Source organism: Carcharodon carcharias, chromosome 7 (assembly GCF_017639515.1).
Source record: "Carcharodon carcharias isolate sCarCar2 chromosome 7, sCarCar2.pri, whole genome shotgun sequence".
Lineage (NCBI taxonomy): Eukaryota > Metazoa > Chordata > Chondrichthyes > Lamniformes > Lamnidae > Carcharodon > Carcharodon carcharias.
Window position 1 is genome coordinate 187,658,756 of NC_054473.1, and position 15,000 is coordinate 187,673,755.

Below are 15,000 nucleotides of genomic sequence, written 5' to 3' on the forward strand. Positions count from 1 at the left end.
TGCCTCACGCATAAGGCTATGTTGACAAAGTTGAAGAACAGGAGTACCAAGGCATGGGACCAAGTTATGATTTAGCCCTCAAGATCAAGGAATGACATTGTGCACTTGAAGCCTGTTCAGGGCTGGGAGAAGGTGGCAGGGCAGTTATGTAAAAAAAAAGAAGTTATGGAACAATTGAAAGCAAATGAAATTTTGTGTCGTCGATGACAGTTAAAATTTTAAGATCCCTCCCCAGGACTTACTTATTCAGGGGCAAACCAGGTGCATTGGAAGGTACCGACTCAAAAATCCCAAGTGCCATCATGATCAGATATAATGGCCCAGGTCATCACTGACTTTACCTAATAGAACTGCAACTAAAAGAGATTCAGAGAACTCAATATGCAGACAGCAAGCCAAAACAAATTGATAATTATACCATCTGAGAAGACATAGACTAAAGTAGGTAATTGATACGCAACTTGTCGCAGCCAAAGCTTTCGATTGTCAGTAGGTTGAGCACTCGAGGCACTCTACAGTGAAACCACTGACAGATTTTCCTCAGCCCATGAAAGATACCAGTATAACATTGTCACTGGTTGTAATTTGAACATTAACTTGACTCAACTGATAGCATACTAATTGGCCTAGCATCTAAAAATGGTGCACATCATGTGGTTGCCATGATTTGCAATTCTGGAATAGTGCTCAACTGTTCAAGGCATTATCCTTCAGGAGGAAATGTTAAGCCTGCTTTAAGGAATGTTAAAGATTCCATGGTAGTCTTCGCAAGGAGGTGCTCCTCCAGTGTCGAGATTAACATTTCCCTCTCAACCAACACCACTGAAGAACAAGTGCATCTCATTTGTGGGACCTTTATGTTCAGAGGACACCTGTGTTACTGTATGATATGCATAATAAGAACCAGGTAACTAAATATATGTGAAGCATTGTTTAGTTGAAGAAATACAGCAATAGAAATGCAAAATTTTCACCTCCACAAGAATTATCAGGAGAGGACAAGGAATGGGGGGGAAAAGAAGTTTCAATTCTGCAGCCATCCCTCAAAATTGATTAACCAGAATTCATGACTCTTTTTCTCTCACCAACTTCTCCTCTCCATCAAATCACCTAACAATCAAACCCAGTACAGGGCTCCTGGATGTGTCATGGTCCACCAACTGCAGCTGTGAGGCAACAGGGGGATCAGAGGCCCCTCAGCTCCAAAAACAGGAAACAAATTTAGCAAGTGATTTAAAAAAAAAAAATACCCAGCTTCTAACAGACATACAACACACAGGGCAAGGTGCAAGAACACAGGAAATAAGAGGAGGAAGTTCCCTCTGAGCCAGGAGCTCCTGGTCCTAGTCCAGGACTTGATGGCCACAGGTGTTCATAACATGGCCAAACAGGTTGATTACCAACCTGCAAACCCTGCAGGTAGTAAGAGCAGGAGAATCTCCTGGTCAGCTAGAACCTGCAGAAGACAATGTCAAACCACTGAAGTACCTTGCCAAGCATAACCATGGAACTCCATGGTTGCCAATGTCTCTTAGGTCTTGCTATCTGAAGAGAGAGAAAGGCAATAAGGTCACACAAGCCTGCTCTGCCATTCAATAAGATCATGGCTTTCCTGCTCGATCCCCATATCCCCCAATTCCCTTTGTACCAAAAACACATCAGTCTGTCTTGAACATTTTAAACAATGAAGCATCCAAAACCTCTGGGGGGAGAATGCCCCTTGACATTCAATGGCATTACCACCACTGAATCCCCCACTAACAACATCCTGGGGGTTACCATTGACCAGAAACTGAACTGGACTAGCCATATAAATACTGTGGCTACAAAAGTAGGTCAGAGGCTAGGAACCTTGTGGCGAGTAACTCACCTCCTGATTTCCCAAAGCCTGTCCACCATCCACAAGGCACATGTGAGGAGTGTGATGGAATATTCCCCACTTGGCTGGTTGAGTGCAGCTCCCACAACACTCAAGAAGCCTGACACCATCCAGGACAAAGCGGCCCACTTGACAGGCATCCCATCAAGCACCTCAAACGTTCACTCCCTCCATCACCGCACACAGCAGCAGTGTACCATCGACAAGATGCACTGCAGCAACTCACCCAAGCTCCTTCGACAATACCTTCCAAACCCATGACTGCTACCATCTAGAAGGACAAGGGCAGCAGATGGATGGGAACACCACCACCTGCAAGTTCCACTCCAAGCCACTCATCACCCCGACTTGGAAATATATCACCGTTCCTTCACTGTCGCTGGGTCAAAATCCTGGAACCCACTCCCAAACAGCACTGTGGGTGTACCTACACCACATGGACTGCAGCGGTTCAAGAAGGCAGCTCACCACCGCCTTCTCAAGGGCAATTAGGAATGGACAATAAATGCTGGCCTGGCCAGTGATGCCCACATCCCATGAAGGAATGAAAAACATTCCAAAAGGTTCACAACCCTTTGAGTGAAGAAATTTCTCCTCGTATCAGCTCTAAATGACAGTCCCTTTATTGAGACTGTGACCCCTAGTTCTAAACAATCTTCAACATTTACCTTTTCAAGTTCCCGAAGAAATTTACATTTCAAGGAGATCACTACTCATTCTCTCAGGTTTACAAGAACATAGGCCCATTTTACTCCTCACCTTACACACCATGTCCCAGACACTGCCATCCGCTCCCACCAGCAGGACAGACCCAGCAGAGGTGGCGGCACGGTGGTGTACAGTTGGGAGGGAGTTGCCCTGGGAGTCCTCAACATCAACTCCAGACCCCATGAAGCCTCATGGCAACAGTTCAAACATGGGCAAGGAAACCTCTTGCTTGTTACCAATCAGTGCTCCTCCATGTTGAACACCACTTGGAAGGAAACACTGAAGGTGGTAAGGGCACAGAATGTACTCTGGGTGGGGGACTTCAATGTCCATCACCAAGAGTGGCTCAGTAGCACCACTACTGGCCGAGTTGGCTGAACCCCAAAGGACACAGTTGCTAGACTGGGTCTGCAGCATGTGGTGAGGGAATAAGAGAGAAAAACATACCTGACCTCGTTCTCACCAATCTACCTGTCACAGATGCAGCTGTCCATGACAGTATCAGTAGGAGTGACCCCCGCAGAGTCATTGTGGAGATGAAATCTCATCTTCACATTGTGGCTACCATTCATAATGTTGTCTGGTACAACCACCGTGCTAAATGGAATAGATTTCGACCAGATCTAGCAACTCAGAACCAGGCATCCATGAGGCATTGTGCGCCATCAACAACAGAATTGTATACAACCACAACGTCTAACCTCATGGCCCAACATATCTCCCACTCAACCATTACCATCAAGCCAGGGATCGACCACGGTTCAACGAAGAGTTCAGGAGGGCATACCAGGAGCAGCACCAAGCATACCTAAAAATGAGAAGTCAACCTGGTGAAGCTACAACACAGGACTACTTGCATGCCAAACAGTATAACCAGCATGCGATGGATGGAGCTAAGCAATCCCACAACCAACAGGTCAGACCTAAGCTGTACAGTCTTGCCACATCCAGTCATGAATGGTGGTGAACAATTAAACAACTGGACGAGGAAGCTCCAAAAATATCCCCATTCAGTAATAGTTGGCAATTTCAAGTACCCTAATATCAATTGGGATACAGTGTGAAGGGCAAAAAATTCTTGAACTGCATTCAAGAGAACTTGTTGAGTCAGCACATGACAAGTTCAACGAGAGGGGGCGCAATTCTAGATTTGGTCTTTGAAAATGAAGCGTGGCAAGTGGATGAAGTAGCTGTGGGGTACCATTTTGGAGATAGTGAGATTTAGCATCATTATGGAAAAGGACAAAGATAGAATACAAGTAAAAGTTCTTAATTAGGGGAAGACAAATTTTACAAAGCTGAGAGGTGTACTGGCAAAAGTGGACTGGATACAGATCATAGAAGGAAAGCAATGTCAAATCAGTGGGAGGCATTCAAAACTAAGATTCTACAGGCACAGTGTAGACACGTCCCCATAAAGAAAAAGGGTGGTACTGTCAAATCTAGAGCCCCCTGGTTTTCCAGAAGCAGACAGACCAAGATAAAGCAGAAAAATAAAGCTTAGGACAGTCACAAAAAGTTTAATACTGTAGAAAGCCAAGGGGTGAAGTAAAATTGGAAATTAGGAAAGCAAAGAGAGGGTAGGTAAAGTCAAGAAAACACAAAGATGTTTTGCCAGTACATTAAGAGCAAGAAAATAACCAAGAAAAGGGTTGGGCCCATCAGGGATATACGTGGTAACTTATACATTGATGTTGAGGATGTGGGCAGGGCTCTCATTGAGTACATTGTCTCAGTCTTCACTAAGGACAGAGATGATGCAGACATTCTAGTTAAAGAGTGTGAAATATTAGATACATTAAACATAGTAAGAGTATAAGCACTTGAGGGACTAACATCCTTGAAGGTGGATAAGTCACCAGGGCCAGAAGGATTGTATCCCAGGCTGTTGAAGGAAGCCGAGGAGGAAATAGCAGATGCTCCAAGGATCATTTTCCAATCCTGACTAGATACAGGCGAGTTGCCAGAGGATTAGAAGTCTAAAGAGGGTGCAGGAGATAGGTCAGAAAATTTTGGCTGGTCAGTCTGACTTAGTCGGTGGGCATATTGGAGTCAATTCTGAGACACAGGATAAATTGCCACTGAGAAAGGCACAGGTTAATGAGAGATAGCAGCATGGTTTTGTTAGGGGAAGATCGTGTCTTAATAACTTGATAGAATTTTTTGAGGAAGTAACAAGGAGGATTGATGGAGGTAGTTCAGTGGATGTTGTCTACGTGGATTTCAGTAAGACATTTGACAAGGTCCCACACGGCAGACTGGTCAGAAAAGGTGAGATCCTGGGGGAAAGTCATGAGTTGGATCCAAAATTGGCTCAGCAACAGGAAACAAAGGGTAATTGTCGATGGATATTTTTGTGAATGGAACGTGCTTTCCAGTGGCGTTCCACATGGCTGAATGTTTGGGCCCTTGCTGCTGTTATGCATGATGATCTGGAGTTAAACGTGGGAGCTATGATCAGGAACTTTGCAGATGACACAAAAATTGGCCATGCAATTGATAGTGAAGAGCATAGCTGTTGGTTCCAGAATTGTACTAATGGTTTGGTGGAATGGGCAGAAAAGTAGCAAATAGAATTCAATGTGGAAGAGTGCGAAGTAATGCTTTCCTTCATTGGACAAGGTATAGAATACAAAAGAAGGGATGTAATAATGGAACTGTATAAAACACTGGTTAGGCCACAGCTGGAATTTAGTGTACAGTTCTGGTCACCACATTACAGGAAGAACATAATTGTTTTGGAGAGCACACAGAGAAGATTTACAAGAATGTTGCCAGGGCTTGAAAATTGCAGTTATGAGGAAAGTTTGGATAGGCTAGGGTTGTTTTCTTTATAAAAGAGGAGGCTGAGGGGTGACTGAATTGAGGTGTACAAAATTATGAGGGGCCTAGATAGGGTAGACAGGAAAGACCTAGTTTAGAGGTTAATTACTAAGGGGCATAGGTTTGATGTGATTGGTAGAAGGATTAGAGGGGACATGATGAGAAACTTTTTCACCCAAAGGGTGGTGGGTATCTGGAATTCACTGCCTAAATTGGTGGCTGAGGCTGAAATGCTCAACTCATTTAAAAAGGTACCTAGATCTGCACCTGAAGTGCTGTAACCTGCAAGACTACGGGACCAGGTGATGGAAAGTGGGATTAAATTGAATAGCTAGTTTCTTTTTTATTCTTTTTTTGACCAGCACGAACATGAAGGGCTGAATGACCTCTTTAGGCACTGTAACTTTTTTGTGGATCTATGATGGGCAAGCCCAGCACATCAGTGCAAAAGACCAGGCTGAAGCATTTGCAGCCAGCTTCAGCTGGAACGTTAAGAGGTGAATTGATTGAAACATAAGATCCTGAGGGGATTTTTAAGGCAAAGGTAGATAGATTCTTGATAAGCAATGGGTTGATAGGTTATCGGGGCAGGCAGGAATGTGAAGTTGAGATTACAATCAGATCAGCCATTCTGGAGGGGCCAAGTGGCCTACTCCTGCTCCTGATTCATATGCAAGTGCCGAGTGACTGAGCCATTTTGGCATCCGCTGGAGGATCCCAGCATCACAGATGCCAATCTTCAGCCAATTCAATTAATTTCCTGTGATGTCAATGCATACTGCAAAGGCTATGGTCCTGACAATGTTCTGGCAATAGTACTGAAAACTTGGGCTCCAGAACTAGCCATGCCTCCTAGCCAAGATATCCAAGGACAGTAACAACACTGGCATCTACCCAGCTATGTGGAAAATTGCCCAGGTACGTCCTGTACACAAAAAGCAGGATAAATCCAACCCGGCCAATTACTGCCCCATCAGTCTACTCTCCATCATCACTAAAGTGATGGAAGGGATCATCCACAGTGCTATCAAGGGACACTTGCTTAGGAATAACCTACTAACTGGCGCCCAGTTTGGGTTCTGCCAGGGTCACGCAGCTCCTGACCTCATTACAGCCTTGGTTCAAACATGGACAAAAAAGCAGAACTCCCGAGGTGAGGTGAGAATGACGCCCTTGACATCAAGGCAGCATTTGACCGAGTGTGGCATCAAGGAGCCTTAGAAAAACTGGAGTCAATGGGAATCGGGGAAAACTCTCCGCTGGTTGGGTTCATACCCAGCACAACAGAAGTCAGGTGTGGCTGTTGGGAGTTTAATCATCTCGGTTCCAGAACATCACTGCAGAATTTCCTCAGGGTAGTGTCCTAGGCCCAACCATCTCGAGCTGCTTCATCAATGACCTTCCTTCCATCATAAGATCAGAAGTGGGGATGTTCACTGATGATTGCACAATGTTCAGCATCATTCGTGACTCCTCAGATACAGAAGTAGTCAGTGCCCTTTAACAGCAAGAGCTGGACAATATTCAGACTTGGGCTGATAAGTGGCAAGTAACAGTCATGCCACACAAGTGTGAGGCAATGACCACCTCCAACAAGTCAGAAACTAACTAACTATCTCCCTTTAACATTCAAATGCATTACCATCACTGAAATACCCAACTATCAACATTCTGGGGGTTACCATTGACCAGAAACTGAACTGGACTAGCCATGTCAATACTGTGACTGCAAGAGCAAGTCAGAGGCTGGGAATTCTGCAGATAGTAACTCACGTCCAGACTCCCCAAAACCTGTCCACCTCTACAAAGCAGGAGTGTGACAGAATACTCTCCACCCGCTTGGATGAATCTAGCTCCAACAACATTCAAGAAGCTCAACACCAACCAGGTCAGAGCAGCCTGCTTGATTGGCACCCCATGCACCACAATAAACATTCACTTCCTCCACTACCAACTCACAGCAGCAGCAGTGTGTCCCAGCTACAAGATGTACTGCAGCAACTCACCAAGGTTACTTAGATAACACCTTCCAAACCCACATCCTCTACCACCTGGAAGAACAATGGCAGCCAATGCATGGGACCCCCAACACCAGGAAATTCCCCTCCAAATCACACAGCATCCTGATTTGGAACTATAATTGCCATACCTTGACTATCATTGAATCAAAATCCTGAAACTCCCTCCCTTACAGCACAGTGGGTGTTCCTACAGCACATGGACTACAGCAGTTCAAGGTAGCAGCTCACCACTTCCTTCTCAAGGGCAATTAGGGATGGGCAATAAATGCTGTCCTAGCCAGCAATGCCCATATCCCATGAACAATAAGAAAATAAAAAACAGACATTGTAAGAAGAAATAAGAAGCTAAAATAAATGTTGAACGTTTTGAGGATGAGACTGAGGAATTTAATAACGGGACACAAGGAAATGGCAGAGACTTGAGATCAATATTCTGTATCTGCCTTCACATTAGAAAACACAAAAAGCATCCCAAGAATAGCAGAAAATCAGAGGGCAAAAGGGAGGGAACAAATTAAAACAATTATGATGACGAGAGAAAACGTACTTCGTAACTTATGGGTCTCAGCACTGACAAGTCCCTTAGACCAGACCACCTGCAGCCTAGGGCGTTTTCTTCACTCAGAGGGTGGTGAATATTTGGAATTCTCTACCGTCGAGTGCTGTGGAAGTTCAATCATTGAGCATGTTCATGGCAGAAATCGATAAATTTCTGGATGCTAATGACCTCAGGGGATATGGGAATAGCTTGGGAAAGTGGCATCGAGGTCGATGATCAGCCATGATCAAATTAAATCGTTCATCGGGCCAAATGGCCAGCTCCTGCTCCTCTGTTCCTAAAAAAGTGTATGCAGAGATAGTAGACGTATTGGTCGCAATCTTCCAAAATTCCATTGACTCTGGAAAGGTCTGGCAGATCGGAAAACGACAAATATCACACTTCTATTCAAGAAAGGAAGGAAATAGAAAGCAGAAAACTATAGGAATGTTGGCCTAATATCTGTTACTGGGAAAATACAAATCACCCAGGACGAGGCTGTCTTGTGGTATGTTAGCATCTAATAGGTTTTGTTTAATCAATGTTAAATACCCTGTGTTTGAAGGTAATAAGCAGAACAGGTGCTGGGTGTTGTTTTGTTAATTATATTTAATTGTCTATAAGGAAGAGACAGTCAGCACTGGTTTGATATGTTTCCTTTAATATTTGACTTTTTGTTTGCAGTGTCCCTTTAAGGGGCTGCATCTTGTTTTTCCTAATTTAGTTTAATTAGTTTATCAAATGAGAGCACTGGCTCTCTGGTGTGTGACGTGGGGAGAAGTTAGCCCTGTACTGGGCAATAAACATTCTCTATCTAAACATTTGAGTTTCTTGTATCCTTCACATCCAGGCTTGGGAGTTAGCCAACATGGCCCAGTGGGTCACATCCCTGACCCTGAGCCAGGAGCTCTGGGTTCAAGTCCCACTCCTGGACTTGATGGCCAAGGAAGGAGCGTTCATAATGCAACCACACAAGTTGAGTACCAACTTATCAATCCTTCCAATATATGCCAATGGTGGGTGATAAGAGGGGGACCAGATTCCTGGTCAGCCATGTGATGACAAGAACGTTGGAGCCTCCACCATCACTATCCATAACTCCAGGCTGCAACATGAATGTACAAGTACATGTTGCACAGTAACTTGGAAGTCTTGGGTGGGGGTGGGGCAGTTGGCTGGATGGCCAGTATGGATTCAGGATCTGCCCCTTTGCCCTACCCGTGGTGGAGGTCATGGCACTAGGGGTCTGACCTGCTCTCAGGCAGAGAATCCAAGAAGCTGGACATTTAGAATATGATAAAACCATGTTGACTTTGCTCGACTGTATGAAAAGGGAAATCATGTTTGACAAATTTATTGGAGTTCTTTGGGGATGTAACAAGTATAGTGGATAAAGGGGAGCCAGTAGATGCAGTATATTTGGATTTCCAAAAGACATTTGATAAACTGTCAAAAAGATTACTAAAGGGGAATTGGATAAATATTTTAAGGAGAAGAAACTGCAGGGATATAGAGAAAGAGCCAAGGAGTGGAACAAACTGGGTTGTTCTTCAAAACAGCAGGTGCAGACTCAATTGCTGATTCGGCATTTTTATTCTATGAATTGCACAAGAGCTCATGGTGTTGGGGGTGATATGCTATCATGGATAGAAGATTGGCGGTCGGTCGGTGAGTGAGTGAGAGAGACACACAGACCGACAGGAGGGACAAAAAAGATGCAGGTTAGCTGTGCACGTGCACACATTTGTATTGTGATGTTTTTCTAAGTGAGAGGTTAGACAGTGTATGTTGGTCCTAGTTGTTAGAGTCCATCTCTTTGGCTGCTCTTGGCTCATGCTCAGGCCTGGCAACCAATGAGGGTCCCTGTTGCAGTGGCAGCTTCTCGCACTCGTCCAAACATGACAGAGAGGGAGTACAACAGCAGGAGCTTCTCCTTCAATCCTCCTGATTGTCACGTGCACAACAATCAGCAACAGAACAACAAGCAGCGACATTTTAAACATACAACTTCTCTCACCCTGGCTCAATGTGATGTTAACAAAGCACCCAATGGGGGAGCAAGTGAGAGCGCATCTTTAAAAGGATCGCTGGACGGACAGGAGCCCAGCACTTGGTCATGGTTAAATATTGGTGAGATGAGCAGTAAGGGGCTTACATGCCGGGATTACAGGCGGTGAGCTGTCTCCAGACTGGACAATAATGTGATGTTGTCAATAACTTGGTGGAGTGAAAGGAATCGGCTCAGACCATGCTTTTTGCTTTCGGCTTTCTGCCATGAAAAAACAAACAAGAAAATAAATAAGAAGGGAGGGGAGTGGAGAACTGGATCAGACCGTGAACAACTTATAACGGCAAAAGGATCACTGGTGCCTTCCGTACAGAAAAATCTCAGAAAAAACCTGATTAACATTCATATTTTGGGATGGCTGGAACTCCGATTACAAAATATGCTAGCTGTTCGCAATTTTGCCCTTTGCGAGAATTTGTGGGAATGTAACCCTGTGAATGACGGGACTTTACTGTATTTAAATGGAGAGACTGCAGAATGCAGTAGTACAAAGGGATCTGGGTAACTTTGTACATGAAAACATGCAAATACAGCTAGTTAGGAAGTCACATGGAACATTGGACTTCATTGCAAGGGAGATGGAGTATACAAGTAGGGAAGTCTTGTTACAGCCAAACAGGGCATTGCTGAGACCAAACCTTAAGAGTACAGTGAACAGTTTTGGTCACCTAACTTAAGGAGGGATAGACTTGCATTGGAAGCAGCTCAGAGAAGGTTCAGTATGTTGATTTCTGGGATGACGGGGTTGTCTTATGAGGAAACATTGAAGAGGATGGACCCAGACTCATTGGGGTTTAGAATAATGAGAGGCGATCTTATTGAAACATATCAGATCCTGAGAGGACTTGACAGGATTGATGCTGAGAGGATGTTTCCCTTCATGGCAGAATCTTGATTAGAGGGCACAGTTTAAAAACTAGGGGTCTCCCATTTAAGACAAAGTTAAGGAGAAATTTCTTTTCAAAGGGCCATTAATCAAGAGAGCATTGGAGGCTGGGTCATTGAATATATTCAAGGCTGAGTTAGACATTTCTAATCAACAAGGAAGTCAAAGGTTATTGGAGGTAAACAGGAAAGTGCAATTAAAGCCACAATCAGATCAACCATTATCTTACTGAATGGCAGAGCAGGCTCAAGGGACCAAATGGCCTCTTCCTGCCTCTATTTCTTATAATATGTCCCCATGGTGACCTGGGCTGCAGCTCCCTGAAGCCAAGTATATCCTTTCTTAAGCAAGGAGACCAAAACTATACACAAAAAAAATCAGGTGTATTCTCAAAGCTCTTCATGTGTAACTCATTAGTGGGAATTATTTTGTAATACACCACAAATACCAGAAAGACTAGTACTTACCCCAAATCAGAAATTCAGCCCACACACCGAGCATTTGCTGCTGACTGGCTGCTCAATAGTCAAAAGGCAGACAGAGGAAATGCAGCTTCCTGATCTCAGCCAAGGCTATCTGAGTAAAATCATCAGGTGGGAAGTTTCCCTTTGCCTTCCCAGCATCAAAAACAAGAGTAGGTCAAAAACTAATCATACCAACACTCCAAGTCCAGGGGCTTAACATATTGTAAAGATTTATGAACTACAAAAATCAACAGAAAGTTGTCAGACAAGCTATTTTAAGTAAATCACTAAGGTAGTTTTCATCCGACAATTATGGGCAAGTTTTCAAAACTGAGTTTACCAGGGGCCTTCACAAGTGGGCTGCAAGTTCAGACCTCTGTCTATTTACATCTGCTCACACTGCACGCAGATGGTCAGGATGTGTTTGATAGCCAACAAACATATTATTTCTCTCATATGGTTTATTTAATAAAAACTTTCTGGTGACAACAGCACTGTTTGCTGCTGGGGTAGCCAACACTGTCTTTCAGGTTTTGGGACAAGGTGCACCTCAAGAGTGTCAATCTTAGCAAGTCTAGATTTTAAAAAAGTGTCCATGGGGTGACTTGATTTAACATTACGATGAGGTTTGACAAGTTAAAACATGAGATGTTCTCACCTTTTGGAGAGTCCAAAACTAGGGGGCCATAAATATAAGATTATCACTAATAAATCCAGTAGTGAATACAGGAGAAACTTCTTTACCCAGAGTGGTGAGAATTTGGAACTCAATACCACAAAGGTGTAGATGTGGTGAATAAGAACACAAGAAATAGCAGTAGTGTAGACGCGGTGGTCCCTCGAGCCTGTTCCATAAATTAGAAAAGATCATGGCTGATCTTCTGCCTTAACTCCACCTTCTCGTCTGCTCCCATATCCGTTCATTCCTTGAGGGATTAAAAATCTATCGATCTCAGTCTTAAATATATTCAGTGATGATGCATCCACAAACCTCTGGTCAGACAAGTCCAAAGGTTCACATCCCTTTGAGTAATTAAATTACTCCTCATCTCAGTCCTAAATGTTTGAACCTCGCATCCTGAGGCAATTCCCTCATGTTCTCGGTTCCACAGAGTGGGGAAACAACCTCTAAGTGTCTGCTCTTTGAAGCCCCTGCTCAATCTTCTCCGTTTAAATGAAAACACCTTTCATTCTTCTAAACACGAGAATATAGGTCTAATTTACTCATCAAAGGACTACCACTTCATCCCAAGAACCAATCTAGTGAACCTTTGCTGTACCACCTTCGAGGCAATATATCTTTCCTCAAAATGTATTTAAGGGGAAGCTAGATAAGTACACGAGGGAGAGAGGAATAATAGAAGGATATGTTGATAGGGCAAGATGAAGTAGAATGGGAGGAGATTGTTGTGGGATTTCAATTCTGGCCAACATGAGACTTGTTGGGACAAATGGTCTAATTCTGCATTGTCAATTTTATGCAATTTGGTTGAGAAAGCAGTTAAAATGACACCATTTTAGGGGTCCCAGTGTTATATTTGTTCAAGGGAGGTGGGCATCACTGGCTAGGCCAACATTTATTGCCCATCCTAAACATATTATTGCTTCCCTAGTTAGTATACTGGAAGCTTGTCAATATTGGACTAAATCCTCAACATAAAAACAGATGGCTATTTAACCCTAGAAAGCAAATAGTGCACTCTAATTGCATCAATCCATTATCATAGTTGAAGCTATTTTTTTTTCCAAACTAAAACACTGCTCAAGAAACTGCCTTCACAATTTAACATAGGCACATATTAAGTTCAAGTGTCATTGTTTTAGGTATTATTCTTTATGTGAAAACGGGGGGGGAAGCGGAGAAAGAGAGACTTGCCAATACCGAGACAGAAATAACTTGAAACATAAAAATCCTTCTGCATGTACATTACAACTTCAAAGTAATCCAGAGACAACCAACTCTGAAACAGTCCCTGGGACGTAGCTGCATTGCCACTGGATAAAACAAAAGTTACTGTAAATTAGCACTTCAGAACTTTACGCACAGAAATCCCCGCATACAATTTGGTTTTGAAGGGAAGTCTGCAATGTTTATATGGATAAATAAATAAATAACGGATGAAAACATCAAAGTAGAGAGACAAACCCCCCCTGGGACAACGAACTGCAGAGAGTAACGGTGCATTTGATTTTTACGGGCAAAACGGGCTGGTTCAGAAACCGAAACTTAAAAACTGATAGTTATATGAAGAAAGAGTAAAACGAAACCAATTGTTTTATTATTTGTGACGATGTGGATAGCAGGTTGTCTCTCAAAGCCACCCCCCCCCCCCACCCCCCAACTTCTTGACATATCCAAATCAGAACATCCACTTTCTCTTCATTCGGGGCAAATTTCACATTCGTTTCAAATTTATTTATTTATTTTTTTTTTAAAAAAAAAAAAAGTGAGAAAACGATCAAATTGAAAAAATAAAAATCAGCCCGAAATTGGATTAAATCCACCCGAGAGAGCAGCAGAAGCTCTTGTTGACAAACCCCGCCATTTTAACTCGGTTTTAAATGGGGGGGGGGGGAGGGGGGGTAAAAGCACCCGCGGTTGAAATAACAGAGCGAAGCCTTCCCGCGGCAAAGGGGGACCGAAAGGCCGAGGATGGTTTTCAAGTGAGATTATTTGTATCCCGGGAAGACGCAAGGGGTCCGCGGCGCCCAGGCCCGGCGCCTCCTGCCGCTCTGCGCCGTTTACCTTTGGCTAAAGCGACGGTGGAGTTCTCGGTGTCGATGGTGTACAAAATCCCCTCGTACCGGATCTCCGCCTTGGAAATAAGGCTGATTTTACTGCCGATGTAAGGAGTACCCCCGCTCATGATGCCAGCCGGACGGTGCCCAGCGCTCTGCGAGCCCACGGAGGCGGCGGATGGACGCGGATTGAGTCGGCGCCTCTGCCCGTCCCGCTTGCGGCCTTTCCCTCGCTCGCTCCCTATCCCGTGACGTTGGCTCAGGCAGCAGTTAACATGGCGGCCTTCATATTCCAGTGAGCAGGCCCTTCCCCCACTCACCCATTCCCCACGACAGGCAGCAAGCAGCACACTGTAGACAATAAAATAAACACACAACCAGCTTTTTGGGAAATGAAAACAAAAATAAAAGCAAAAAAACTGCGGATGCTGGAAATCCAAAACAAAAACACAAACAGAAACAGAAACACCCGGGGAAAAACTCAGCAGGTCTTTCCAAGCTTTTTTTGGGAAAGTCCTACCACTTGACTCTCCAACTCAAAAAACATGACTCAAGAACCTTGAATCAAAAAAAAAAATAAATCTGATGTTCGCGTGCCTGAGGAAAGACCGGATAAAAGTGGGTGCAAAAAGTTATTTTACAATTTATTTTGGAGAATTGTCCTTTTATCTGCACATTTTATTTTAAAGTTTTTTTTCCCCCAGAGCAACTTGAGAAACCTTGTTTTTTTTTCGAATTAAAACAATCATTTATTGCTAACAATTTGAAAATTTTCATTAGGGTCTAATCAACAATAATTGAATTTTTGCACAACCAGAAGTTGGATTTTGGGGTGTTGGTTGGCTGCATGGCTGGTTTGTGATGTAGCAATACC

The 15,000-nt window shown here is 43.8% G+C and overlaps 1 protein-coding gene across 2 annotated transcripts in view; it reads right to left on the reverse strand.

The window, feature by feature from the left end:
• LOC121279725 (protein LSM14 homolog A-like) overlaps window positions 1-14,597 on the reverse strand; it is a 95,869-nt gene extending 81,272 nt beyond the window's left edge. Inside the window, exon 1 of one of the 2 annotated variants that reach the window (XM_041190976.1) lies at window positions 14,134-14,597. In XM_041190976.1, coding sequence (XP_041046910.1) covers window positions 14,134-14,254 — 121 coding nt within the window. In that variant the 5' untranslated portion in view covers window positions 14,255-14,597. The remainder of the gene's footprint in view (window positions 1-14,133) is intronic. The other variant, XM_041190975.1, reaches the window with a different exon arrangement.
• Window positions 14,598-15,000: the final 403 nt, after the last annotated feature.